The sequence below is a fragment of the Colletotrichum paranaense genome, assembly GCF_030867605.1.
Source record: "Colletotrichum paranaense strain IMI 384185 chromosome Unknown Scaffold_4.1, whole genome shotgun sequence".
Lineage (NCBI taxonomy): Eukaryota > Fungi > Ascomycota > Sordariomycetes > Glomerellales > Glomerellaceae > Colletotrichum > Colletotrichum paranaense.
The window spans coordinates 3,890,068-3,917,628 of NW_026848962.1; the positions used below are offsets into that span (position 1 = coordinate 3,890,068).

The window sequence follows — 27,561 nt, forward strand, 5'->3', positions numbered from 1 at the left end:
CTACCCATCAGAGCAGCCTCAGTCTTGCCGGCGTGTACCTATTGCCGCCGGCTTCCATTAGCGACATCCTGTCATTCACCGGGCCTCATCATCCGTTGTCTCATCAAACCCGCGGCTTCGACTTTCAATACCTCCGACACAACTTCACTTCGGCTTCCTTCTTTCTCCACCCTACCTTGTTGCACGCAGGTGTAAGAAAGAAGAGACGAACCAATCAGTCCTTGACTTTCCTCCTTATCCTTCGCCGTGAAGCAACTGTCTTCTACGGCGCTTGATCCTGTCATTGGTATGTATGTACAATCCGTCTCCTTTCCATACCTTGCCTTACCTAAGGCAAGGTACCTACCTACTTTACCTTGAAGGTCGAGGTACTTGGAGCCGGGTACTTTGTAGCAAGTCACCAGCACCGCACCGCAACCCCACCACGCGCGGTCTTCCCCTCCAAAAAAAAAAGCCCACCTACCCACATCCACTTACTGCATCCCCCGCCGAAAAATTATTAGACACCTCGGAAGCCCTACCTGCTTCGCTGCCTGCCTCTTTTACACCACCAACCAGCTCTTCCCGACGTCTTATTATATGCGCGCCCGACCATAATCGGACCCGATAGCTTACCCTTTCTCATTCTACCTTAGTTCGGAAAACACTTCGTCGTCCTCTCAGACCTGAGTCCGCAGTCTCCATATCTCTACCTCTTTGTAAGTTATTTGTCTTGTGTGTGTCCGGTTCTGCTGCCCACGAACACCAACCCCTTCCTACCTCACATATCCCGAATATCCACCCTGAGCTGCATGCTCCCTGCGGTTGCGGTATATCTCCCCTTCACCATCATCACACCTGCAGCACCGCACTGCTGGCGCTGGCGGCGGAAGCACCAACGGCGGCAACGGTACGGCCTGGCACCTTGGCCACTCTCCTCATCCTTACACAGGGCAATCCAGATCCCACCAGCCTACCTATCCCCAAGAACCGGTCGCAAAGAAGCCGAAACCTTTGTTCCACAGTCCACACACACTCCATCATACATCGTGGGATCCACCACCACCTGACTGAACATCTGCTTTGCTGTCTTGCGTTGGCTCGTTGTCTTTCTAACCAAAATCTTCGCTTCGGTAGCCTCTCTCCTCTCTTCCTGTGCCTACTTGCTGTCGCCAATCACACACCGTCCTCTCATCTCGAGCGCCCTTAGCCAATACCATTTCAAACCACGCCTTTATCCGCCCTGCCTTCACGCCCACTTACGCTACATAGACACACAACAACTCTAACAAACCGCATACTCAACCGCCAAAATGCCTGCTTCAGAAGACAAGGTATGTGATTAAGTTTTACTCCCGTGTGACGCTTTTGTGGTGATGTGTTTTGGGCCACAAGGGCTGGGCTAACGTGGGGTGTTTTGCACACAGAGCGACGATGGTCCCCTCAGTACCCCCGACTTTGGCGATGCGATTGACTCAGTCACCTTCGGTCAGATCCTGGAGATGGATGAGGATGAAAATGATCGCGACTTCAGCCAGTCAATCGTTTTTGGCTTCTTCGAGCAAGCAGAAGAGACCTTTGAGCAGATGGACGAGGCCTTGTGAGTCGCATCATCATCAGCACCATCATCATCATCATCATCATTACCCCCACTCTGCCTTGCTGGCGCCCCTCTTCGCTCTCCTCTCCAGCCCTCTTCCCCCCTTCACCCCTGGAGTATCCTCCGTAGCAGATAGAAACTCATTTTCTGGTGGCCTGGTGCACGTTTCGATTGCACTGGCTGTGGACACTGCTGACTTTTGATTTCTTACTCAACCTTGTAGAGAGGAGAAGGATCTCGAGAAGCTGTCATCGCTCGGCCACTTCCTCAAAGGCTCTTCAGCCACGTTGGGACTCGTCAAGGTTAGAGACAGCTGCGAAAAGATTCAACGTTACGGCAAGAAGGAGAACGAGGATGGAACCCCTGAGACGGACGAGAAGCTGTGCTTGGAGCGAATTGAGAAGACGCTCAAGGACCTCAAGACGGAGTACGAGGACGCCGAGAAGCTTTTGAAGAAGTTCTTCGGCACCGAAGAAGAAGAAGAAGAAGACTAAAAGCCGCCATCGACGACTTCTGGTCAACACCGCTGCTCCGTGTCTTAGCACCAACCGTTCTGTCGCCCAGCATTAGAAACGATGGCTGTGACGACAAGAAGGATATGGGCCACGACGGAGGATGTCCTACACACCTCGAGGGCTGCGCGGCTCTCCCAGTACCTTGGCCCTTTGACACTTTGCTTACGAACCCATTTCTCCTCATACCCCCTTCTCTACGCTTACGAATTTGATTCACGAAGAAAAATTGGCATTTTGGCATGGTGACCTGGATTGGCTTTGCATGGGAGACCCTTTTTTGTCTGCAAAGGGGAAAGCCAAGTTGAATAGCTGGATGGCCGAGGCAGTCTACCAACTGAGACGAAACAAAGGTTTTGAAGGCTCGTGCCATGGGCCCCCCATTTACGCCTGCCATAGTCCTAAATCAACAGCATGCTCTCACAGTCTTTACCACCTTCACTGGATAGACGGACAATAGCATCACCTGCGTTCGTTTGTAAAGAGCCGATACTCTTGGCGGTACAGAGCTGCTGATCCCACGCGAGTAATGGCGATAAAAGCCGCTCTGTGAATTAAATCTTTTAATTCCTTAACTACGATTTCCCTTCCTTCAAGTAGAACAAAACTTACACGCGCATTGCCGGATGGACGGCGTCATATCTGTAACACTTCCACCCAGTCCTCGTGGTGGTGGTTCAAGCTCCAGGGCTGGCAGACGGGCTGACAAGCAGGATTCCATCCCCGGTGCGGGCAGCGGGGAACCCATCAAAATTCTATCCGAGCGTACCCTTTCTAGTAGGTGACAAAATAGGACGCTGGGCAACGAAAGATTGTAATACTGACTTGCCTACTTATTGATCATAACCTTCTGATTCTATTCATCTCTATTATTTCTACTATTACTTCCAGGTTATATATGTGCTTATCAAAGGGTACTCTTTTAAGAAAGAATACGCATAGCAACAGTAGGGAAAGAGCCCGGTAGGATACCTACCTATAGAGCGGCATACGATTATGTCACCCACTTGCCTTTCAGCCTTGACCGACTGACATCATTGTGAGGAGTGACGAAGCCCAGGCTCAGAGATCGACAAACTGACGCCATAGCTCAAACCTGGTATGTCTGCATCTTCTTCTTATGGCACTGGGGAGCATCCTGAGCCCGTGAGCCCTGTGGCAGTGCGGGATCTGCTGGAAATGCCTCCCATGCGCTGCGCTCCAAGCCTTTCCATTCTCAAGCCCTTTCCACCACCATCGGAGGTCAAGTCGACGATGGATCTGATTATCTTTCTTGCCACGCGAGCAATGGGTCTTTGAGAGGGCTTTGTCGTTGCACCGGTCTTCGGGCCGGCCCGACAGGACCACGCTGTTTGACTGCTCGTTGACTCCGTTCGCGGGACCGTCCAGGAACTAAGCTCTAACGTGGTTCGTAGATTTCGCCGGCCATCAGAACACCTGCAGGCTTCCTAGGTACAATCTTCACTGCCAGACTGTCTCTTTCTTCTAGGTGACGAAGCGTGCCGGATCTGGAAGATCCCACTGGACCAAGCGCAGCGGAGCACCAAGACTTCATCGACTTGCCCCCCTTTCCGAGCCACCCACCATGCCCCCTCGCCCAAACGCCAGGCCTTCGCCTACACACTTTCTGTGCATACCTTTGGTTACCTCAGCCTCGAGACCCCAGCTGTCAAAGAGCCTGGCATCCTTCAAGTCAGATGTCACCAGCCCAGACAGCTTCGCAATTCCTACAGACGCCGTGCGGCCGCTCAGCACTCTGCACCTCACTCTTGGTATCATGAGTCTGGCCAAGGACGAGGGCATCAACAAAGCAACCGAGGTCCTCAAGAACCTGAAACTGCGGGAGATCTTGGCCGGCATCGCGCCTCTGTCCTCCGAGACCCCGTCGGCTGGCAAAGCGCAGTCGTCTACTGGCACCCCCGGAACCGACTCGCCGCTCCGAATCACGCTTCGCGGCTTACACTGCATGAAGTCGGGCCCTCGAGCGGATCCCAGCAAGGCATCGGTCCTGTACGCGCCGCCTGCACACGGCGAAGGTGTTTTCCAGACATTCTGCGAAAGAATCAGAGCTACGTTCGAAGAGGCCGGAGTTATGGAGAAGGATGCCCGGGGCTTATTGTTGCACGCCACCATCGTTAACACGATCTATGTCAAGGGCGGCTGGAGTAAGAAGGGTCCGAAGCTGACAATCGACGCAAGGGATATACTTGACCGATATGATGACTACGTCTGGATGGAGGATGTGCCCCTGGAAAAGATTGCCATCTGTCGCATGGGGGCCAAGAAGATTGAGGGAACGGATGACGAAGCATACGAGGTAGAGGCCGAGATCGACTTTTAGTCTTATCCAGCAGCCCGGGTCTATTACACGACTTGTCAAGAAGCTCGCGAGCCTCAATGGTCCCTGGGGAGCTTTGGATGTCCCTAGTCGGAGCATTCAGAGCCTTGATACTTGCCGGTGTTTGTGACAGTCTCTAGACAACAATGTGAAAGGTATCGCTAGGAGCAAGTGATCCATCGCCGGAGACCATTGAACACGGAACTTGGCAGCACAGACAGATAGGAAAGAGTTACATGGTGGAAACAACTCGTAAAGTATAGGGAAATGTGACCCAAAGGTTCACATAACCTTACCCTTCAGTACAAAGCCTATGTTCCTGTATAAACGCGCATATCCAACCCCAGGACTCCCTGGCAGCCGACCGCACCGCACCGCACAGCCCCCACGGTTCAGCCCCGAGCGGCCACAAGCGCCGGGCCGCTGAAAATACCGCTCCGGCGGGGAACTATGGGACCCCCCCTTCCAATGACAGGAGGGTCCCTCGCCGGCCCCCAATGTCGACCTAACATCCTAGAAGGACCGACTTGCGACGACGTCCCAAACCCAGCTTCCACGGGAAGGCTACCTTAATTGCCTCGTCTTGCCTTTCCTTGCCTCAACGTACCTCTGTTTGACGATATCCGATCAAAAAGCTCTCCAGAAGCTTCGCTTTGCGCTCGTGTGTTTTGTTTGCCCCTCGCCTAGAGGCCAAGAACCAGGCAGCCAGCGAACGCCACTCCGTACTTCTCTCGCCAGTCCACCCCCCTTCCGAAGCTGCGTACGCACACTCAAGACCTGTCATCAACGAGGAGAAAGGTCAGCGTTGGCCGAAAAATCAAGGGGAGGAGAAGGAGGGCCAGGCCAAAAGAATTCGAAAGGGCCCGTCAGACCTCCCCTTCATCGCGAGCGGGTTAGAAGAATAAGCGAAAACCCGCCACGCCCCAAAACTCATCGTCTTACCTCCCCATCATGCAGTACCAAGCCAGTCGCATGCTCCTCCCCCGCCGTCTCCATGACGAAAGATAAAAAGCTCGGCCGGATGTCCACGACACCGGCGGAGAAGCGCCGCTCCTTCATCCCAGGCGGCAGCAGCAGTAGCAACAACAAGGAACACACCAGCGGTGGCGGAAGCAGCAGCGCCTCGAATAGTAACGCTGCCGGCGGACCCTCGTCGTCCTCGGCCAAGCCGCCAACCTCGTCGTCCCAGCACGGCGGAGGCGGGTCGTCAAACGCCCACCACGTCCTGCACACCTCGAACCCGCGCACCAGCTCCGCGAACATCATCGCCCCGCCTCCCCGCGCTCACCACGGCCCCGCGAACGCCTCCTCCGCGAGCCCGAACCCCGAGGACGGTGTCACAGCGGCCACGGCTTCGAGCAGCAGCAAAGATGCTAAGGACAAGGACTCAAGACACAAGGAAGCCTCTGGCGGGGGCAACAACAGCAACAACAGCAACGCTGCTGGCACCGCAGGCACCACCAGCCACGGCCACGGGGGCATCTCCTCCTCGGCCCAGATCAAAGATAAGGACGCGCGCATAGCGCACCTGGAGCGCGAGCTCGAAATCATGGAACGCGAGTTCACCAAGGAGCTGGACAAGCTCTCGCAAAACGAGAGCGAGACGGCTGTCTTCTGGCAGGCGAAGCACAGCGACGTCAACCAGCAGTTCCTCCGCGCCGACGCCGACCTGCGGCTCCTCAGGCAAGAGTCCGAGGCCCGGGACGCCGACCGCGACGCCCTGCGGCGGGAGGTGGGCGAGCTGCGGGTGCAGGTGCGCGGGCTCAAGGAGTTTGTGAGCACGAGCACGCGGACGAGCGGGCAGACTTCTGATGAGGTGTTCTGCGATGGCATGGCGAGGTTGAGTAACGGGTTGCAGAATTGGGTTATTGTCAACTTTCGGAGGTCAAAGTTGGGTACGTTTCTCTTCTTATATCCTTCCGCGAGAATACCCCCAGGCGAAACTCCGGAATACACCTCAGAGAAGATAAGAGAGTATAATGAAGACTAACAAACATGACAGACTTTGCTGCAGCTAGCGACGACGTGCTCGAGGAGCTTGGCCAGCTGGTACCCATGTACGCCGACCTCGAGCCTTCGGCAAAGGTTCACATGCTGCAGTCAGTCGTCTCGCGCGTGCTCGTCGAGACAATCTTCAACTCGTACTTCTTCGGCCTCCCCAAGGAGCAGGCCGAGCAGCTCAAGGCCGTGGAGCAGACCCTCTCAGGCTATGGTGAGTGATACTCCTTATCCTTTCTCCTTCTCCCCTACCCCTGACCCCCTTATTTCTGGAAGTTCAAGAGGGCAAACGAAAAAAATCGGCTAGCTACTAACACCACACAACAGTCGACTCGCCAGAAGCAATCAACAACTGGCGCTCCACAACACTCGCCCTCCTCCAGCGTGAAGCGGACTCCAAAATGCAAGCCGAGACGTTGGCAGCAACGGACCGCGTCATCGCCCGCGTAAACCGCATCCTCGACGCTGTCACGGACGCAGTCCCGGCCCCACCAGCCACAGGAGAGACCACGAACCCCCGCGACGCCGGTCTCCGCGCCCTAGTCGGCAGCGCCGCGGACCTCGCGCGGCAGCTCGCCGTGCAAAAGGCCGTCTTCCGGGTCCACATGCCCGACATTGTCCCGCATCAGCAGACGAGGTTCGACGCCGCCACCATGGAGGATATCGGCGGTGAGGATGAGGAGGCGCTGTCGCAGCGCGATATCGCGTGCGTCACGTTCCCCGGCATCATTAAGCGCGGGGACGAGAACGGGGGCCACATGCAGTATCAGAATGTCATTGCCAAGGCCAGGGTACTATGTAGTCCCGAATAAGACGCAGTTCTGGTACTCAAACTACCATTCTTTTCACTTCTTCTCTTCTAGCTGTCGTCGAACATAGACGGTTGCCTTGCGCCTCGTGGTCCTGGCGCCCTGGCTGAGCATCTCAAATATCACATGTACCTCATACCTACCCATGATATACCGTTCTTGATGACGCAGAAACCCTATCAAACCATGGACGCAAGTCAGATTTGCACATTGCCTCTTTTCGCAGCATCACTTATCGATGCTCATCCCACTCTCGTCAGCCATCGCCGGCGGCCCGTCCACATGATGAGCCTGCAGACGACAAACCAAGGCGGAAAGACGAACGAACCCTTCCCCATCCTCCTTCCCGCGCGGCGCGGACGGGAGGTCTCAACCGAGCCTTGCTACGACACTGTGTAAGTAGGTTCCATCACGAACGTCATCAAAGCTTTACAGCAGTAGCTTGCTTGCTTGCATCAAGAACTACCGAACGAAGACGATTCAACGTTGAACTCGGCGACGCCGTGAAAGTCGTGACGTCGGCCAATCGAAAGATCGTGTTCACTGCAATACCCCATGTCCACTTACTTCCCAAGATATGCAGCCCTCTGGAGTCTGGCGAGCGTCCTGCAGCGTGGTCGGCCGGGGTGGGTGAGAAGAGCGGGGTTCCGTCTCTGCCTCTTCCCTTCTTTCCCCCCTCTCTCTCCTACGGATACGGAATTCATCCCATCAACCTGCGGACTTAACTTGATCCTCCCGAGGAGAGAGACACAAAGTTCAAATGGGTAGAGTGGAAGTATTGAGGCTCTGCGAGCTATTGGGGCAAGATTCTCTCCGGGTCAAGTGGATTCCCCGCCCTTCCTCCAGCACGGTTCGACAGTTGACGCACTCGTGCTGTATGGCAAATCCTCGCCATGCTTTTCATGTGTCGTGCCGCACTCACTGCATTATCGAGATTTAGCCCCCAATGGCAAGTTGACTCCATGTCGATGCCGCCCCGCGGAAATGAGTGTATTCGGGGCACATTTCTTGACGCAACAGGCTTCTTTGCAATTCGAGGAATGTTGCTTCGGGGTTGCTGTTTCTGCAAAGAAAATCAATGTTCCCCCCTTTTTTCTTCGAATAATTTGCTAGAGCTCCTGTTGAGGTACAGGACTCGCTCGCAACGCAGGCTACTCCCGGCAATTCCGCCGTGTTACTGCAGCACGCTGTGCAGCACGCTGTACAGCACTCGCTTGCTCTGGCAACCTTGTCTGCTGCGAAAGCGCCCCCCGCTCCCCTCTCGTTTCTAATGCCGCGGGCGTACACGTGGACAGCTCATAGTGGGTGGCTATCGCCATTGTATCCATGTAGAAGAGAAACATAGAGACCGGATATTTGAGCTGTAGACGGGAACGACGTAAATCGGTCCCGTACGACCTTGCGCTGCAAGCCCAAGGGTCATTGCACTCAATGATGATAGCCCTACGGAGCTGGAGCTGCCACAGGCGCATATGATCGGACACCACCTCCGGTTCGACGCTTCCGTTGAAACGATCGTCGATCTTCTGCGCGGCGGAACACGAAATTGGAAACAGACTCCTTTGAGGACGAACCTCCTCGCGAGGGAAGGATGTCTGCCTCAATGCCACTTAGAACATTTGCTGACATGCTTCTGTCTGGCCCACCCGCCGGTTGGCGAAAGGGGATCGATTGGAGGGGTTGATACTGGCATTGGTGTGGAGAGCTGTATCTATCCGTCTCGGACGTGTGTGGGCTCGTGCCGCCGCCGGCCATGGTTCGCATGGAGTGCGGTCGAGAAGGTGCCATACCCGAGCAACTGTGTATATGTAAGAACACTCTGATCGTATAATATCTGACGCGTCCCCAATGCGTTAGAAGTAAAGCAAAGAAGGTAAACTCTTTCCATCCCACCGCTCACAGCTTTAGTATACCTACCTTCCCCGCCTGAAGTATCCGTCCATCCTTGCGCGGACACTGTACTTTTCCACGTTTGCATTCTCGTCGTCGTTGGGTAGTACGGTCTTTCCTCGAAAGATCGAAGTGCAGGTCACTGACCTGCAGAGTCATCTGCGACCACCAACCGCCCGCTCATTCTGCGTCTGCTGTTAGCAGTACACCGTCTCCACCTACCCAAGTCGCCTGTCAGCTTTCCATCCCTCTGCGGTGTCTATCGCTTTTCAGCTTCGACATCTCGATCTTGCTCCGCGATTCTCGCATCTGCTGGAAACAAACTGCGGATTCCCATTTGCGACTTGCTTTCACCCTGTCCTGTCGTCCAAATATCTATTCGTTCCCCAAAGTCTTGTTGCAGGTGCTCCGCACTTCTTGTTGGGTACCGGTACCCTTTGCACAATATGCCGTCCAACGGTCAGGGGCCTGATGACCCATACTACTCGTCTTCGTGGTCTGGGTACTCCCAGCCTGGTTCTTGGAACAACACTCCTCGATATACTCCTAGCTTGTCTTCCTATGCGAGCTCGTCAGCCTCACAGGTATCTGGGAGCAGCCATGGCAATCAGAGTCACTACACTCATTCGGCGGGTGGTCTGATGCCATACGACGAATTCAGGATGCCTCAAGCCTACTCCGATACGCCAGCTCCGTCACAGTACTCCGCAATGAGCACCTTTCACCAGGGCATCGTGCAGCAAGAGATTGCTCTTCCGCCCAGCAATAACATGCTCTACTGCGAGTTTCAACCCTGGACTGGTTGCCGAGAGCAGTTCAGACTTGATGATGTCGACTCGTGGATCAGGCACACCGAGAACATTCACCTAAAAGGTGCGTATCCTGCGGCATGCGTATGCTGGTTTTGTGACGACTTCGACTTCAAAGTTGGTCAACGTTGTCCTGATCCTGGCGAGAACTGGAGCCAGAGGATGAGACACATCGCCCACCATATGCTTCATGATGCATATCGATTCGAACAAAGACGACCCGACTTCAGCCTTCTCGTACACTTGAATCGTTATAACATGATCCCTCCTCAGAGCTTCCAACAAGCCATCAATGCCAGCGAAGGCCCTCGTACTCAGAATGTGTATCCATCGGGTTGGAGGCCGCCCAGAGAAGAGGCAGAGGTTCTTATTGCAGGAAATGGAAGAAGAAGGCGGAACCAGGGGAGGCATCGCTGATGACGACCAAGCACAGTCATGGTATTATTGTTGATGTAGTGTCGTCACTACAAAGACTCAAGGGATTCCGGAGATGTGGGTAGCTGGCGCTTTGATACCGGAGCGGGCCGAGGCGAAGGTGTCGATCATGGGCCGGGGAAAACGGCAGATTTTCCGATTAGCCTCTGCCACCAACGGGTACGGTTACGACCGTTCATCTGATTTTCTCATCTATTTGAAGGTTTCCTAAGATCGGGTTAATCGGGAACTCTACACAAAGGTTGTTCATGTCTTGCTGGAGGCTGTGTACTGCAGGAACCCGCAGATGGGGCTATACTACCCCGAGGGCACCCCTTCAGTCTTGTACACGCGAGTCCGAGGACATGTGCGAGGCTGAGGGCCAGTTGCGGGTGCGAGGCAGACTCTAAGGTCACCTGGTCACCGGCTCGAGCTGGTGAACAAGATGGCGGCCCAAGTGGGTGGCAGACCAAGGCGGATAGGGTCAGTGTCTTTCGGTGTCCTGGGAGTATCGTCCCCTCTTTTAGTGTCTCGCGGGCCTCTGGTGGCTCGACGTTGGCTGTTCCCTTGAGGATTGTTTGTGGGTTTCTGCCGAGATTGGCTTCTTTCTGGTCTTGCATGGCCTTACGATGCTTTTGCAGCTGTGCAAAGGAAGAGGTTATCCGATCGTAAGTTGTCAAGCGGACGTGAGAAGGAGATGTGTATTATGACTCTTGCTTCAGGCAGCTACGTCCCGTAAGACTGATAGGTCATCGTCGAGGACGCTCCTACTTCTCACCCAACTTGACTGCAGGGGCTGCTCTTTTAGGTTTCGTTTCATGCTTTTCGTTTCGAATAGGGAAGGAACAGAACGCTCCCCCACTCCGAGGCAGTCAGCAACATGGAGCGGCGGCAGTAAGAGCGGATGAACTACAGAACGAAATTAGGTACGAGATGTTACATAATCTGCACTTGGCTTACATTGCTCGCCGTCGCTTTCAGATTCAGAATGAATGAAATCTCTGCCCATTTCCATGATTTGTATGGGTGATGAGAGAATGAATGGTCTAAACCTTCCAGTTCTGTAATTTAGCGGGCCTCCCACATCCCGTCTTATATCAGGAATCCAAAAAATCGCCGAGGACACGAGGCAACCACTCCAGCCAGCCCTCCGCCTCACAATTTTTACCCAATTCGACGCCGTTGAGCCAATAGCGAGCTGCGTGAACCAACCTTCTTTGCGTCAAACGAAATTTCCAAGGCATTCGTCGTTTTCGCCATCAGTCACTTTTGAAAGCAGGGCTGTGTGGCGTGGCAAAAAAAACAACCCAAGGTACCATAGGTAGGGAATTGGAAAAGTCTCGGAGACGTGTTTTTTTGAACCACTTAGACACACCGTTGCACAGCCTCACTTCGGCTCGTACGGCGACTGATTTTGGGACGAGGGATGTGCCGGCGTCCCCGTCATTTTCGTTCGTACGTTCGTTCGTAAAAGAAGCAGACGTAGTCAGTGAGGGATCTCGCTTGGCAGGGTCACATATTCTCGTGTTGTATCGGATGGATGGGCCGGAAATGTAGTCTTCGACATGTAAAAGAAGAAAGTTGAAAGTGCTTGGTGTTCGAGACAACCGTTGAGTTGGAACTCCCACCTGAATATGCGGGGCGAACCGCGCGGTACGCCTCACTTGAACATCGCCTCGCTCCAGACCGAGTTGTATCAACGTCGCAATTTTGTTATAAATCCAACCCCCAATCGGGAACGTTTGTCACCCACACCTTGACAGACACCCTGCCTCATTATGCACTCATCAGACGCGTCAACCCTGTGGCACAAGTATTGTCTTGCTTGGCGGGATACAAAAAGTGAGTTGTGTTCTCGGGACTGGATCCTCGTGAACTATGTGTGTATATATGACGAGATACCGAGGAGGACCACAAGCATGGGTTGCCCTCCCGTACTCACTTTATGGCCCAAGATTCCTATTTGAGAACCCTCGCCTCTGCCTTTTGCCTGGGTTTCCCTCTGTTCACGCTCCGTCCTTTCGTCGCCGTCCACGGATACCTCTCCATGGTTCGTCCATTGCTCAATGGAACTCGGCATCGACACGTCCGTACCTAACACCGTCCACCTTCAGCTCAAATCCTAGACCGGCGCTGTCGACGATCATTTCGAGTGTAAAGTCAAGGTTGTCGAACTCCACGCCACGCGTTGTCGTCAATCGTGTGAATAGGCTCCTGGGCACGGCATTGAGGTCGGTCGTCAACGTGCACACATGGATTAGATCACGGGTGTAGGCGGCAGGCGGCTCGTCTGCCTCGCACGCAATCAGGTCGTCCGTCACCAGCAGCGACTGCCCAGGTCTGAAGTTTCGGGTATAATGGAATGCGATTGGTGATAACGGGGATATTGCTTCTCCCTGTTTGAAAAGGATCGCGTCAGTATTCGTCTCCTGAAGCCAAGTAAAGGACGGCAGTTCAAACTCACCTTTGCAATGTGCCACTGCATACGGTCCGACACCATCCACCGTTCCCACAGCGGCGACCAGTATCGCTCACTGACCGAGTGTTTCTCCTCGTCATACACGGTTGCGTACGATGTGCCGTAGTGGTACCGCGCCTTGCGCGAAATCACCATGTTGCCCTCGAGTCCTCGCAGCACCGCTCCTCGCACGACGGCCGTCCAGGCGTACACTGGCTGCATGACCTCGATTGAGCTCGTTTCCTGTAGTGCAGTGACGCTGCCATGCGTTGGCCTTTCGGTGTACGGAGGCGGTGCGGCACTTGTGAAGTGTGTCTTGAGCTTTCGGTATAGGTAGTCGCTCTGCCCGAATCCACCAACCAGCACGATGCCTGACACAACACCACCCTTGGAACGAATGCCAGTGACCTGGCCCTGGACTAGGTCGCAAACTTCTTTCACGACAGGGGCAAATATTTCTTTGATTTCATCAGCCGACATGACCATGAAGCCACAGTCCAAACCAGCCTCTTCGTCGTCAGGCAAGCCTGGGAATCTGTACCGAGTTAGAAGATTTCCTCGCAATGTCTTGACTTTCAGCTTTCAAGGAATAGACCTACGGCACGTTCACCTCCTGGTGCTCATCCTCGTTGAAGTTGCGTTTAACAAACTCCTCGAAATACCTCAGACCCATTTGCCATGTTTTGTTCTTCTTGACCTTCATCTCGTCGAAACGGCTGTGGCCCAGTTTGTTCCGGACATGTTCTTCAAATCTGTAGTTGAGGAACGCGCTGCCGCAAAGACCACCGGTACCGACGGCGGATTCTTCTACCTTTAACGGTTTTAATGATATGATTTTGTACGCAATCAGACTAGATCGACCATTAGCCGTGCTCCCGAGATCGACCGCTGATTACGTCTTGAACTTACTCAACAGTTCCACCGCCTGCATCACACACGATAAAGTTATCACCAGCGTTGAGATGGTTGGGCTGGATGGCTTTTAATGTGTACACCGCCGCGGCTTCGGGCTCGCTGATCATCTGGATTTCTGATTTCAGCCCCATACCAGCTCGTTCAGCCGCCTGAAGTGTCGTATTCTTCGCTGCATCAGACCACACGGCGGGACAGGTCAAGACAAAGTCGACTTTGGTAGACTGCATAAAAGACTCGCCGTATCTTCGAGTGAGGGTGTCCATGGTGTGCTTATACACCTGTGTGAGATAGTCGCTTACAGCGTCCAGAACATTCTTGTTGTAGCGCTTCAGTTGGGCCGCTGTGTCGAGCGGGCTGACATAGAAGGGTAGCTTTTGCGAGCGATCAAGGAACAGCTTGATGCAACGAAGACGTGCCTCCTCGGGCTTGAATTGGAATCCCCATTTCACTGTGGGATCGGTGCCAGCGGCAGCATTCGCAGAAATGTCATAGCTGATCTCGGTAGGCACCTTGTCGGAGGTGATGCCGTTCCCGCCCGGCCATGTCTTGATGATTTCGACATCGTCTGGCGTTGAAGTGTAAACAGCAGCGACGCTACGGTGAGTGTCAGCATGTCATCCCATGTGGACAGGGCTCGGGCAACACCGTCAATGCTTTGACAGGTGCGCATGGAGCATCAAAAGAGTGAGGGGTTCAAGAACGAGTGCAACAGTTGGCGTTGGCTCAGGCAGGCCAAGGGTCACACTTGAGATGCTCGAAAAGTAAAGTGAGGCTGCATAGGGATGGATGCGACTCACCCTGAGAATGTAGTTCCGAAATCTACGCCGACAATCAGCCGATCGGTGGTGCCAAAGAGCTCCCTGGCAGGTTCCCTGAGGGGACCGTTGATGGCTTCGGTAGAGGAACTAGGCGTGTAGTTGTTAAAGTAGGTGCTTCGGCTTGCCTGGTTCCGTATGCTGCTGGAGCTCGGGCGAAGAGGGAGGTTGAAGCTCATGGTGGCAATATCCGGCTGGGATATGCGCTCATACCCATACTATGCGGACGCAGTCCCGATGGCAAAGGAAACAAAGCGAACGGGACAAGCCCTCGCTGGCGACCTACGACAGGGGGAGAGACGGACCAGCAGAAAAGTCGATCAACGAGAGCAATGGTAAAGTCGTCGGGAATCGTGCGCAAAAGACGAGAGTCAGGCGTTGATCGTCTCTTCAGGGCAGCAAAGCGAGGTTACAGGAACATGATCGTGGGGGTTGTGGAATGGTGGAGGAGGGGTTCAGTCCTGAAGTGGGCGGGTGCGCGCTGGTTGGAAAAAAGGAGGGAGGTGACAGCGAAGGTCTGGAGTCTGGACAGCCCAGTGCAGCGCGTCGGGAGTTGGCGAGGTCCAGTAGCTCTAGGAGCAGAGGATGACACCCCGCCAGTAATGACGACGGAGCAGAAGCGACAAAAGTTTTGGATTCTTGGTCGATACGAGAAAAGTCCACCTGGGCCACGTTTGAAGAAAACTGAAAGGGGGCCCTGCGTGAGTAGATCTCAAGCCTCCCGTCGGGTATTCTGCTGCCTAATCGAGTTCCTGGTTTCCTTTGATGAAGGATGGAATGAGATGAAGCAGTAGACAGCGCTGGCTGGTCGAGTGCTGGTTGACAAGGTTCCGTAGCTGAGGTTCAAGCACCAGCCTAACGTCGAGGGGCGGGGGGAAGGATAGGGCGAGCCCGAAGGACAGAGACAGAGAGGAAGGAAGCAGGCAAACACTGCCCCACCAACGTCCTTAGCTGCCCGGTGCGCAGTAAAAAGGGCTGAAAGCGTGTCCTTGGGCTGGTTCGCCAGCACTCCCTACTGGCTCTGCGCCGATGAGGCGCAGGGCGACACTGGGCAATTGGAGAAAGTACCGTGCTTTGGCTTTTGCTGATGTAAGCAAATTCTTTCCTCACCATACCTTAGGTCCAGTCTTAAGAGGCGGTCAGTATCATGTGACCCGGACCGAGTCGGTACCCGAGGCCGGGAGAAAATTCCCGATACGCATCCTTGGCACGCAACGTTGGGATGAGGTCGTCGTAGTGCGCTTCGTCAGTCATCCCAAAAGATCGGCCTTTTCAGGCAACTGTTGATCGGCTTTCTCACGAGGAAACGTATGCGGTGACGAAGAGCGGTTTCGCAATATATCGCACGTCCTCATGTCCACTGAAGGTACCTCGTTGTCTTCTGGTCTGCCCTCGATGCACTCCTCTCTGTCAGACGCAGACTCGCAGCACAATATGAGAGTCTATATAGTGGAGCTGCCGACCTCGACCTCGGGCACGAACGCCGAAGAGACGGCGCCGAGGACCGCGAAAAAGCAATCTTAATAATCAAAGGCGCTTCTAAGCCCCGTCACAAAACCAGGTGGTAAATAGACTGGTGGACGAGGGCATTCCGCAAAGCCAACTTCTGAAAACATTTGTCTGATTGTTCGACTGTCTTTCTCAGGTGCTTACAGACTTATGTAGTCTGACATGGTCATTTCTACTGGGGCTTCTTGTACCTCATGAGCGCCCTTGATCTGTACCGGATCTAGTACATATCCGCACTACTGAGAAGCGCCCAGATATTGCCACGAGACGCCTCTCTCAGTATATATCTGCCAGTCACCTAGAACCGGTGCGGAAGCACTCTAAGCAGCTTGAGAAGACTGGCCTCGTTTAAACTCTTGGAAGAGACCAGTCCTTTCCTTCTCCACCCAAGACGGTAGAGAGACAAGACATACCATCCATCCGCCTCGCTTCTGCAAAACCTAAGACGGATGGCACCAGGGCGAGGCATCGGATAAAAACCCCAATCACCTCAACATTAGAAAACGCAAATCACAAAACTGCCCGCCTCCATGTTCTAAACGGTGTACACTGAGGACCCATCAAAACACAGCCTCGAACGCCCTGGCACGCTCTACCCATTCCTTGCTCTACCTCCTATCCCAACTCCCATTGCCCTTATGCACCAGCTCATCCTCCAGCCCCCAAAACCAGGCCGCAGCAAAATAGACCAGGAGCCGCAGTAGCAGCAGCAGATCCCGCCGGCCGCCGACAAACTCACCCAGGGGACTCCTTTCCGTTCCTGACTGCGCAGTGTGCGACCCAACACGCCCCACCCTGTCTTGCTCTCGTTCAGCTCGCCACAGCCCGCAGCTCGCAGCCCCAGCATTCCATACCTAGACTAAGAAGTGACCTGACCCGACGGGAGGAGCTTCGCCTCTTTGCTTCCAACCTTTGGCGCGTCCGTACCGGGCCGGCTCACCGGCCGCGGAAAAAAGGGGCGCCAAACCCACGCCACACCCGCGCGTCTAAACCGTCTGATGGTTAAGCCCAGAGTCAATTCGAAACTCCACCTTCATTCACATGCTCCCAAGCCTACACTCACACATAGAGACAGCCATCATACTGTACAGACGTACATGTCTTGTTCTCACAATGTCACACGGAGAAAGATCTTATTAGCGTGATTCGTAATCGATGTACATCGCTTGGATGTCATCTTGATATTATGTAGTATGGTTATGGCATGACTTCCAAGAAAAATTCGTCCGCCTACGTACAGTTGCCACTCCACCACCTCTCTTGACTATATGTCCTTTTTGTTCCGCCTCATCCTCAAAAATTCCAAATACAAAAATGATAGTTTCCGCGCGATCGAGTAAACAATCGCGAGACTCAGCCCTTGAGTAGCGTTGACAGGGTTGCCCATATGTATACCATTTGTGTTTTCTGCGGTCCATATATGACAAACTATCCGTTGGGCATCCTTTGGCCAGATTTGGCTTTCCTCAAAGTCGTCTGACGTGTCCAGCCCGCAGAGAATCTAAGAAGATATTGTGCCCTTGTCCTTCCTTGTACAGAAATGTGTGACCATGTTTGACCCTCCCTTATCTTGTCCCCAGTCCCTATTGGACCGTGTCCATTTTCTTCCGATTGGGAGACTGCCGCTCCTCGCCCGTGTGAGCCCCAGAAACAAAAGAAATGTTATCTTTGGTATAGGGCGCCGATGGCAGCCCATCCAGTCTATAGTGTCGGGTATTTCGAAACAGATGAGTCGATGAGGAAAGAAAAAAAACAGAAAAAAAATAGAAATTTGCGCGATGGCGTAAAAGATGCCGCCCTATGGTATCGAAGATATTGTGGAATAGTCGAAATGCCACCCTGCTCCAAAACATCTTGGGCAAAAGAAAATCGAGATCCGGAGTCGAACCCGCCTCCAACCTGGAGGACGGGAACGGTACACCGGCAAACGCCAAACACCCATCCCATGCAAGTGATTACACAAAGAACTTTTGCGATGGTATCTGCTCAGCTCTGTAAGAAAATCTCTTTCAGAGGCAGAACCGCCTCAAAACCGATTGCTAGCCGCCCAAATGCTGGCTGACGCCGATGCAGCCCATTCACTCTCCTCGTACGGGGGAGTAGGCCACTTGTATTGACTTTCAGCGCCATGCGACTTCTTCAGATCCAAAGGCTTGGGTGCGACGGCTTCGTGGTTGTCGCCGAACAACACAGAGTTGTTGCCATTGGCCGAAGGGGAGGGAGTCGGGTACGGGTTCGAAATGCCAATGTTGCTGGCAGACTGCCGCAGTCCAGGCTTTCCGTCCTTTTCAAGGCGCTTCATGGCTCGGTGGGTCGAATTCAAAACCTCATCGAGTAGCTCATCCTCTTCATCGGGCGCGTCGTAGTGCTGAACACCATGGGCGTGGGCACGACGGGTTCGGCTCGAAATCGGTCCGGTTCCCTTGGCGGCTCCCATCAGGTTGTCAACAGAGCGCGGGTGGTGCTGCGGCAGAGAGTGATGTCTCTTCAGAGTGCTGCTGGGAGTAATGAGGTGTGCCGGTGGGACGGGAGCGTTGTCGTGGTTCTGCTGGACATCTCTCAACGCCTTATCAAGAGGCTCGTAAAGTTCCGTAGGCTTCGGCGGGGGAGTAGGCGCGTTGTTATCAATCACCATCGAGGACCGGTTGCTGTTCCAGGGGCCGCAGCCGGCCTGAGCCTCGACATCGTCCGAGTTGGGTGACATGGGGGCCTGATGCCTACCAGAGAAACGACGGGCACGCTTACGGAGGTGGGAGAAGAAGCTTTCCTTATGACCACCGGGCGGTGACGCAAGGCCACTGTTGCCGTTGAGGGCTCGCTCGGCCTGCTGGCGGTGAATCTCGGCATAGTTGTTAGTGCTTGAGGCGACCGATAATTGTCTGCCAATCTTCTTCTTCTCATCAATCTGAACAGTGCGCTGGCGACCGTTGGCGTACGAATCGTTGTAAGTCACACCGTTTCTCGCCTCGGCAGTCACCGCATCGGAAATGGGCGAGATGGGGCGAATCGAGGGGAGTATCGGCATAGGTGCGACGTTGGATGGGCCATTCGTCCATGTCGTGCGCTTTGACTGAGCAGGGCGCGTCTTCGCGACGGGGACTTCGTTCGTCGTCTGCGAGGGGACGGGAGACGGTCTCGGGGTTGATTCCTTGGAAATTGGTTGAGGAACGGCAACTTCGGCGCTTTCGGAGCGACCAATAAGGGACTTCCTGAACCACGACGGCTTGGTGGAGGTAGGGGTAGATGAGTTAGAATTGTTGCCGCGGCCAAGATCGGACTGCTTGCGGCCCAAGATTCTCGATGCAGAGGACTTCGGCCTCAGGGGATCAACGGCATCGACAAAGTACTCGTGAGCAATTGCCTGTGTTGAGGTCGGGCGGGTCTTGGGGTCCCACATCAGGCACCACGTAACGAAGTGGCTCAGCGAAGCGGGCCACTGAGGTTGCTGCAAAATCGTATCCATGGCATGAGGAGCCATCTTGGGGAATGAGAAGCCCAGCTTGCCGGCTAACCTGGTACCGTCCTTCCATTCGCCGCCACCGACACGGGCACCAGACTTGTTGTACCAGTTTCCGGGGCTTCCCATGATCTCACATACCCTCCAAACTTGGTCGACCTCGTTTCCACCGGGGAAGAGTGGCTTGAGTGTTGCAATTTCAACTGCCATGGCGCCGACAGCCCAGATATCGACGGGAGCGGAGTATTCGCCAGCACGCAGGAGAACTTCGGGTGCTCGGTACCATCTCGTTGAAACGTAGGTCGTGTAGGGAAGCTTTGAGTGGGTTTCGCGTGCAAGTCCAAAGTCGGCAATCTTGACGGTGTAATTGGGAGGCGTGGATGGGGGAGTGACGAGAGCCGAATATCTGCGGAAAGACGTGACGGTGTCTTGGTGGGATGAGGTGGAGACAAGAATGTTCTCGGGCTTGATGTCGCGGTGGAAAAAGTGATGTGCGTGAATGTGCTCGAGGCCCTGCATGATCTGGAAAAGGATGCTCTTGACACTGGCGTTGTCGAGGCATTTGTGATCCCGAGCCTTCATCAATTGATACAGGTTACCCTCCATGTACTCCATGGCGATGTGCAGCTTCTTAGTGTACGGGTCGAGGAAGATGTCCAGGGCGGGGACGAGGTGGGCATGGTTGGGCAACGTCTTCAAGAAGACGACCTCACGAAGCTCCAAGCATGGCGTAAATGACTCAAAAGTCTTCTTCATGGTCTTGATGGCAACCTAAACGATGTTTTAGTGACTTGATGTGGTGTAACGGGATTGATATGCAGGAACTTACCACCGTACCGCGACGAGCCACGCTAGCACCTGCGCTACGGACCCGGGCGAGAACGACACTGCCAAAGCTACCGTCACCGATTTCCTTGAGGACCTCGAATCGGTCTTCGAGAGCCATGTTGTTGGCAGAGTGCGATGATGAGCCTCTGTGGGCCAGTTCGTGTGCGACCGTCATTTTGTGTGAGTTTTGTTGTGTGGATGTGATCGTTGATTCCAGTCAAGATCCTCGTGACGACGGTGTTTCTGGGGCGGGTCAGCTGGCCAAGGCCGCTTTCTCAGGCGTATTAGCCTGGACCGTACCAATGCTGTGCCTAACTAGGAGGAGCTCTGTGTAAGAGCCGCTTGCGAAACCTGTGGCATTCAGAACGGTAGCTCTTCCCAGTGTGGTAGTGTTTGTTGGTGGTGATGCGGTGGTGGTGGTGGTGGTGGTAGTAGTGGTAGTGATCAAGGTTGGTGGTGGTAGTGGTAGTGTGTGTTTGGTTGAAGAAGTGTTGAAAGTTGTAGTAAGGAAATGCTTTGTGCGGATGATGTCGCGAGTAATGGGTCGGGGAACAGGTTGATTTTGGAAATAGAAAAAAAGCGAGAATGACTGAGCTGGGATGGACCAAGAGAGCGAAACCAGATGAAGAAGAGGAGACAGCGAGGGACGGTCGAAGCCAGGAGGTGGTCGATATTATTAAAAGGGCCAGGGAAGGGTCCAGGGGGTGGGAATGGAGCTAGAACCAGTCGATCGGGGATGGATCCTCAGACGTGGATATCCAGAGGAGACGATGTTCTCGGGTGCGTGGGTCGAGATTGCGATGATGAGGAAGCGACCCTTGGAAGGTGGAAGGGGGGTTGGGCGACCAGGTTTTGTTGGTTTGGTCTCTTTTGGAAGCCGCGTTGAATTGTGAAGCTGGTGACGAGGGGAGAGATGAGCATCGACGCACGAGGTGTTTGGGTGGCCGTGGTAGTGGTGTTGTTGGATGTCGACCTAGTCTTTGCTGTCCCGTCTGCACAATGCGTGTGGTGTGAGTGCTTAGGTGCAGTTCAAGTAATAGCAGGTTGCTTGTAAATGCAATGCAGCATTCGCGGACCGGACGGCAGTTGACGGATGCTCTGCCTGTTGGATAGCAAAAGCTGGACGAGAACTGCGACGCATATGGGTTGTTAAAAAAAGAGGGACGAAGAAACAGATGAGAGAGGAAGGGGTCAGGGAGCTTTGGGAGAGGAGGGGAGCAAGAAGCCGAGCGGAAGTGGAAAGGGAGAGCAAGAATGAATGGGTGACGAGGGTCGAGTGGATGGACGGGACGGGGGAGGAAAGAGAGTGTGTGAGGGAAAGTGAGAGTGTAAAGGTACTCCTTTCGGTACGGTAAGGTACCGTGTAAGGTAGACAGACACCAGTAAGGTACGGTACCTTGCGCGGTACGGGTACCTTAGTAGAGACTGAGTGTGAGAGAGAGGCGTGAGAGAGAGCAGAAACCCACACACGATCCAGCAGAGTGATTCACCGTGGACCCGCGTCGGGATGGGCGAAGACGAGGATTTGAGAGAGGGCGAGGGGACGAGGGGTGGGAAACTTGGGAAAGGAAAGGAACCTCTGGGCTCTGTGGCTCTGTGTAGGGATCTGAGGTACTCCCGTAATAAGATAGGTAGGTACCCCTAGTCCACAGGCCAGGCGTGCAAAGTGCGGTACGAAATGCAGTGCAGATGGAAGGGAAATTGATTTCAACTGACCGGGAGTAAGTGGTAAAATGGAGCGAGGAGCCGGCCACTATGCCGTCGACTCGAGAAATGGCCGGGGGCCCGTTCTTAGCATGAACGAATGAATCCGGGGGGGTGAAAGGTAGAAGGAGAGGGTACTGGTGATAGGGGCCCAATTTCGCTAATGGTTTTCGGGGGGGCAGTCGTGCCTTTTTTTTTTTCCTATCCTCTCAGTCCTTCTGCCCTTTTGCCCTTGGCTCTGGCGGGCCAATTTGCGCTCGAAGGGTGTGTCCAAGGCAAAAGGCAAGGGGGGGTGTGATGGTGGTGGTCTGGGAGTCTCCTGGGACCTGGGGCGGCCAAAAAAGCCTAGGTAGGGGGGGGGGGCAGCGACCAGGGTCAGGCTGTAATGTTTGTGTGCGAGTTGTGTGCCAATGTGCGCGCGTGTGTGTGTGTGTCCAGTTGTGCCAGTGTCTGTCTCTCTTTTCTTGCCCTGCGAGAGAGTATGTGTGTCCACGGAGAAAGTGGTGTGTGTATGTGCGCGCGCGGGAGAGGTACCTGACTGGCCTGACCTGACCTGACTTGACCTGTAGGGATAGGTACGAAGCGTTAGGTATCTTTTCTCTCTCTCTCTCTGTGCCAGTGGTAGCAGGCAGGAGAGACAAGGTGATGAGAGACAAAACTGTACCAGCCAGAGTCCAGAGATCGAGAACCACCTCAGAGACGGACAGGTATCCGTACCTGAATCGAGAAGAGCAAGAAAAAAAAAAAAGAGGATGATGCTGTCGGCTGCAGGGTCGACTTTTGGTTTGATTATGTTCGGACGTTTGGTTGCAACTTGCGAGTGGCCGCTGTGTAGACTTTCTTCTTCCTCGTTCCTTTCTCTCCGGCGGTTGTCTCGTCTGCGCCTGGTGCTTGGATCCCTGGGGTGGAATTGAATTATTGGAAAATCAAACTTCTGCTGGTCTCGCCTCCCGCCGTCACGGTTCACGGCCTGTCTAATATGTCTGTTCCTCTCTTCCCCTCTTCCATCGTGCCCACACCAGTCGACCCGTCTCTTGTTTTGGTATGCAACTTGACATACAGACCGTCGAACGGGAAGACGACGGGGGTCACGCCGCCGCGCATGCGCAGTCGCACACCGCGCAAGTCCTTCAACCCATCTTCACTCCAATCCAGACTCATGGGACGTGAGTTGATGGGGCAGCGGGCGATGCTTGATGAACTGGCATACTGCGTAGCCCCGACTGAGTATCTCTGGCCGGGGTGGTCGGCAGTGATGGCCCAGAAACGTAGAGGTCATTGCCCGATAGAGCTTGGTATGTATCCGCTTCGAGGCAGTTGTCAACGGATACATGTTCATCAGGTAGCCCTAGACATGGGATATGCTGCAGACTTGCTGCGAGTGGCGGCATCACCAGGTACCACGACCACCACCGTAGTATCGTACGCTGCGAACGCTGCGAGAAAAGACGGAGAGCAGAAAATAACACCAGGCTGTGCCCACGAAGCAACTCTGCACATGCAAGCCCACGGCAGCAATACTGTCAGCATCATCACCATCAGCATCAGTACCAAACTCAAGAATCCCAGCCGCATCAGCCAGCAGGAATGTACCCGGAAGGGCACCAAGGAACGATACGGACAGAATGATCCGTAAAGAATACCTCGGCCAGTTGAAGGGAGCACGGTGCCGCCAACCAGGGGAGGAAAACGGGGAGCAAGCCGTTCACGCCGTTGGATAATGCCCCAGACGAAATTGACTCCTCTTCAACCGGCTCAACAGCGGATCAAGACACAAACTCTGGATTGGAGCAATACTTCTGTGGCGCGGGGCGCGTGCAGGAGGAACTTTGAACAAGAGGTGAGCACCTCGGCGCTGCGCAGTAATGCAAGGTGCGTGTTGTGTATGTGTTGTGTTTTGATATGCCAGCAAAACAACCACAGGACCAAACAGCTTTTGCCTAATACTGGGCCAAAGTGGTGTATATCTTGTACCTGGGGTTTTGTGTCTTGCTGCGAGTCCACGACCGCATACGTTCGTTATCCGCGGACAGAGACGAGTACCTCAGGCCAAAGTAGTGTACACCGTAACGTTCCTGACGGTACTCGCATGTAGCGTGCCACGCCCAGCAGGGCAAGACGGGGAACCAGGTCCAAGAATGGAGCTCCGCGATGGGAATCCTGCAGCCTTATTCGACGACATTGGCTGGGGCCGGCTGGGACGGGGTCTTCGTCGTCTGGTGAATGATGTGCTCCAGGAAACGATTGGTATTTGTGTACCTGTGTACATTTATGTGTGTGTGAGAGCGTGTGTGTGTCGTCTCGTCGCGACACGTAGAGAGTCCGGGTCGATACCCGTGCATTCGTCGTCCATTTGGATGACGAGTATGAGAGGGAGACCCTGCGAATTGAGCAAACCTTGGAAATCTGCCGTAGGGCACCAGGAGGGGAACAATGCGGGCACAACAGCAAAGATGGGAATCATAGCGTACGGATAAAATGGTAGTGACTGATCCCCAGCCTCGTCGAGGTTGAGACGGTCATTGATCGAGACAACCCTGAATTCAAGACGTTGAACGGCCGGATCTGGGTGGAAGAAACTGGAGACCCAAAGGTGAAAAAGAAAGTGGCCTTGTCCTGCGTGCCTGCATCCCGCGTCTGCGAAAGGGAAAAGGCTGTCATCCGTGTCAGGTTGCCCGCTGTTGGATGGTACAAGTGGTTCAAGCGCATAAAGCCTCGTTTCCACTTCTCGCACAACATGGGGAGCAGGAGAAAAGGGGAACCTGGCGAGCTGCCGCGAGCTTGTTGCTCATCACCAATGCTAGTGCCACTTGGAAGCCCTGGAAGCTAGGAAAAAGGGTCTCTTGGTGGCGGGAGTGATCGGAGGGGTCCAGGTCCAAGTTCCTAAAGATGTCGGGGCAAAGGACCACTGTGTTGTCAGTGTGTCTTTTCGTCGTCTCCATCTGGCTAATTGTCAATTCAAGCCATGAAACCGAGCTCAAAATGGTGTTTCTAGTAGTGGTGGATGGACTGAAGCATCACCATCACATCACACCTCTGAATGAGAAAAAAGATTAAAAAGAAAAAGGGGCCGCAAGCTCGGGGAAGGTGGAAAGTGGATGCAGCTCATGTCCGTCCGTTTGGTCACTTTTGGTCACCTTGGTGTGAGCTCAGGCACAGTACGTACCTTGACTTCTAGCCGGTAGCTCAGGTACGTATCCTTGTCCTCTTCCACAACCTCACCTCGTGCTTTACCTCCCACGCCTCCATACCTTATCTGGATACATAGGATGTATCTCGGTGAGCTAGGTGAACGTTTGGTTCCATCGGTACGTATCTGTACTGAGGCGCTTCATTCGGCAACGCGACATCGACGCGAATGAACCAAAACCGGGGCCTGGCAGGACGTGATGAGTTCGAGCCCGCAGCTGTACTGTGGTGTCTACGAGCCAGGTCAGCGGTGTGCGCTTGTGTAGCAGCTTCGACCGTATGGGTAGGTACCTGCCGCCTACCTAGGTAGTCATAGGACAGCTGCCGCGTTCCTCTCTCACTATTCCTTTCCCTCGGGTCTCCAAGTTTGACAGCAGCAGCCAGCTCATCGTGTGGTGTGCAGCAAGCGGCACCGGCTGGCAGAACGAGTGCGAAAGAGGTAAGAAGCAAGGGGACGATGGGAAATTGTCCACGCCAACCAGTAGACCAGCCGGGGGGCCGGGAGGCGCCACGTTAGGGCCCAAATGCTAACCTCGAAGGCTGCCCGAGACTGACTGGCAGGCATGTTGGGCCTCACGCCTGGAGTGTCACCGCGGGCGGTATCCGTACCACCATGTCGCTTTTTCAGAACACAAAATAGAAGACGGCCAGCTTTGTGCATACATAGCGCCTCCGATGGATCTGGCGCGACCTTGGCTGCTCGCACAAGCCCCCGAAACAGCAGGCAAACGCCGGCTAGGGCCATTTATGCCAGGCCCGTGTGTCCAACTACGCTGTCAAGCATCCCAGCGTCGCGATGTTCAGGTACCGGAGCACATCTTTCCCATTTGGCTGTGTGGGAGGTACGTGGTACCTGGCCCGCCTTGCATCGGTGGATTACTGCCGCATCAACGCCGTCGGCATCATTGAATACTACTAGTTGGCAATGCCAGGGGCAGAGAAGGCGAATGGAAGCATCCGAATGGTGGGGAGAGCTGATGATCCGGCCAAGTAACTCAAAGATGAGCCTTAGGTAGCGACGGGCCTATCGCGGTAGCCGTGAAATAAACCGTCGATGAAGCGCGGTAGCTCGTAGAATACGGGTAGGTGTGGCAATGCGTACGAGTTCCATTCTCAAATCTGCAAATCTCATCACCACCTCGGGTGGGATTGGGAAATGCAAACACCCACCCTGCATGCTGGGAATTGTGCAGGTGTTTCTCGTCGTTTCATGTCTCGCCGTTGAGCCCTAGACGCTGAGTTAATAAGCCTCTGAATTGGCCGACACAATCATATGACTTAATCCACACGCTACTAGTACAGAAGCAGAGTAAAATCCAAACGTCCTCAAGCCTCAACTCAAGCCAGCGGTGCGGAGTATCGAGTATCCATATGGTGTGTTACGGAGTACTGTTCGTACCAACATGCTTTATGGGCATCCGCCATGTGCCCTTGTTCGTCGCCGGCTCGTTTGCCTGCCCCCCCCCCCCGTGCTACCTTAGCTCGGGGCCTGCGGAACGGGCCTGAAGAGCCTTCCTGCTTGCCTGGAACTGTTTCTTGATTTGCTCGTGGTGAAAATGAGGATGGAGTATCAGTGATGCCGCCGAAGGGGGTCTGGGTCTCGTCAAACTGCCTATTATGTCATCTTGCGAACAAGCTACTCCAGGGACATATACTCATATCCGATCTTCAGAGACGCCGTGACATCAGCCGAAACCATACTGCGTAGGTAGCCAGCAATTGACCATCTCCTCCTTCTCTTGGACCTCTTCTCCGATAGACAATAGAGGCGACGTCGGCGGGGTTGGGATTGTCGGTGCGAACCTGATCCTGTAGCCAGAAGCGCGTCAGTGTGGGCACGTCCATAAGTCAGGAACAAGAAATACCAGGCACAGGGGAGCAAAAAACGTGGAGGCAGCCCACCTGGTAGGCTGGCGCTCGACATTGATGTGCGAATGGGCGAGCCCAGATTCCCAGCAGCCTGGTGTTGACTTTGGTGACCCAGGAGAAATGATGAAACACGGCGGGAAGGTTGCGGGAAAGGGAATCAGGAGGGGAGCATCCGTACCTGCCTGCCTCCTGCCTCAGAGAGACTGGATGTCGGATGATGACATGTCGCGCTGGGCGCAGAGGGAAAGAATGCAGGTGGAGGGCGCTTCCTGCCTTCCTGCCGGCTCTAGCCCAGAAAAGGCAGGGAGCTACATGAGCACTGTACCTGCTTCCGCGGTGATGAACTTCAGGACCTTCCTCCGTGGCATTCGGGGGTCTTTTTGACGCAGAACCGAGAGCACTTTGCCAATCCTTCGTTGATTAAGGTATCGAGAGGGGAAAAAAGGTAGCTCTCCTGACGTATGCACT

At 54.4% G+C, this 27,561-nt stretch overlaps 11 protein-coding genes across 11 annotated transcripts, besides 1 other annotated feature; 6 read left to right on the forward strand and 5 right to left on the reverse strand.

The window, feature by feature from the left end:
• Window positions 1–1,292: 1,292 nt before the first annotated feature.
• On the forward strand, window positions 1,293–2,073 carry CPAR01_06272 (hpt domain-containing protein; the record flags this gene model as incomplete). The annotated part of the gene is made up of 3 exons (XM_060490546.1): window positions 1,293–1,313; window positions 1,407–1,579; window positions 1,803–2,073. The coding sequence occupies 3 exons, from the start codon at window positions 1,293–1,295 to the stop codon at window positions 2,071–2,073; spliced, it is 465 nt and encodes a 154-aa protein (XP_060352012.1).
• Window positions 2,074–3,676: 1,603 nt separating this feature from the next.
• On the forward strand, window positions 3,677–4,432 carry CPAR01_06273 (uncharacterized protein; the record flags this gene model as incomplete). Its single annotated transcript, XM_060490547.1, has 1 exon — window positions 3,677–4,432. The coding sequence occupies one exon, from the start codon at window positions 3,677–3,679 to the stop codon at window positions 4,430–4,432; it is 756 nt and encodes a 251-aa protein (XP_060352013.1).
• Window positions 4,433–5,064: 632 nt separating this feature from the next.
• CPAR01_06274 (uncharacterized protein) lies at window positions 5,065–7,239 on the forward strand (the record flags this gene model as incomplete). Its single annotated transcript, XM_060490548.1, has 4 exons — window positions 5,065–5,321; window positions 5,387–6,324; window positions 6,432–6,641; window positions 6,755–7,239. Coding segments are annotated over 4 exons (1,890 nt in total), but the record flags the coding sequence as incomplete, so codon positions are not given.
• A 159-nt stretch (window positions 7,240–7,398) lies between these two features.
• CPAR01_06275 (uncharacterized protein) lies at window positions 7,399–7,635 on the forward strand (the record flags this gene model as incomplete). Its single annotated transcript, XM_060490549.1, has 1 exon — window positions 7,399–7,635. One exon carries the CDS (start codon window positions 7,399–7,401, stop codon window positions 7,633–7,635), a length of 237 nt encoding a protein of 78 aa, XP_060352015.1.
• Window positions 7,636–9,572: 1,937 nt separating this feature from the next.
• CPAR01_06276 (uncharacterized protein) lies at window positions 9,573–10,352 on the forward strand (the record flags this gene model as incomplete). The annotated part of the gene is made up of 1 exon (XM_060490550.1): window positions 9,573–10,352. The coding sequence occupies one exon, from the start codon at window positions 9,573–9,575 to the stop codon at window positions 10,350–10,352; it is 780 nt and encodes a 259-aa protein (XP_060352016.1).
• Window positions 10,353–12,412: 2,060 nt separating this feature from the next.
• CPAR01_06277 (uncharacterized protein) lies at window positions 12,413–14,716 on the reverse strand (the record flags this gene model as incomplete). The annotated part of the gene is made up of 5 exons (XM_060490551.1): window positions 12,413–12,745; window positions 12,814–13,342; window positions 13,407–13,658; window positions 13,717–14,316; window positions 14,520–14,716. The coding sequence occupies 5 exons, from the start codon at window positions 14,714–14,716 to the stop codon at window positions 12,413–12,415; spliced, it is 1,911 nt and encodes a 636-aa protein (XP_060352017.1).
• Window positions 14,717–15,665: 949 nt separating this feature from the next.
• CPAR01_06278 (uncharacterized protein) lies at window positions 15,666–15,791 on the reverse strand (the record flags this gene model as incomplete). The annotated part of the gene is made up of 1 exon (XM_060490552.1): window positions 15,666–15,791. One exon carries the CDS (start codon window positions 15,789–15,791, stop codon window positions 15,666–15,668), a length of 126 nt encoding a protein of 41 aa, XP_060352018.1.
• Window positions 15,792–18,072: 2,281 nt separating this feature from the next.
• CPAR01_06279 (uncharacterized protein) lies at window positions 18,073–20,506 on the reverse strand (the record flags this gene model as incomplete). The annotated part of the gene is made up of 2 exons (XM_060490553.1): window positions 18,073–20,274; window positions 20,333–20,506. The coding sequence occupies 2 exons, from the start codon at window positions 20,504–20,506 to the stop codon at window positions 18,073–18,075; spliced, it is 2,376 nt and encodes a 791-aa protein (XP_060352019.1).
• Window positions 20,507–23,014: 2,508 nt separating this feature from the next.
• On the forward strand, window positions 23,015–23,671 carry CPAR01_06280 (uncharacterized protein; the record flags this gene model as incomplete). The annotated part of the gene is made up of 2 exons (XM_060490554.1): window positions 23,015–23,330; window positions 23,388–23,671. The coding sequence occupies 2 exons, from the start codon at window positions 23,015–23,017 to the stop codon at window positions 23,669–23,671; spliced, it is 600 nt and encodes a 199-aa protein (XP_060352020.1).
• A 119-nt stretch (window positions 23,672–23,790) lies between these two features.
• On the reverse strand, window positions 23,791–24,045 carry CPAR01_06281 (uncharacterized protein; the record flags this gene model as incomplete). Its single annotated transcript, XM_060490555.1, has 1 exon — window positions 23,791–24,045. A coding segment is annotated over one exon (255 nt), but the record flags the coding sequence as incomplete, so codon positions are not given.
• Window positions 24,046–24,054: 9 nt separating this feature from the next.
• CPAR01_06282 (uncharacterized protein) lies at window positions 24,055–24,480 on the reverse strand (the record flags this gene model as incomplete). Its single annotated transcript, XM_060490556.1, has 1 exon — window positions 24,055–24,480. A coding segment is annotated over one exon (426 nt), but the record flags the coding sequence as incomplete, so codon positions are not given.
• A 3,033-nt stretch (window positions 24,481–27,513) lies between these two features.
• Window positions 27,514–27,561: part of a sequence feature (Short protein (CPAR01_06283, KAK1542896.1) was converted to a misc_feature.) that runs on past the window's edge.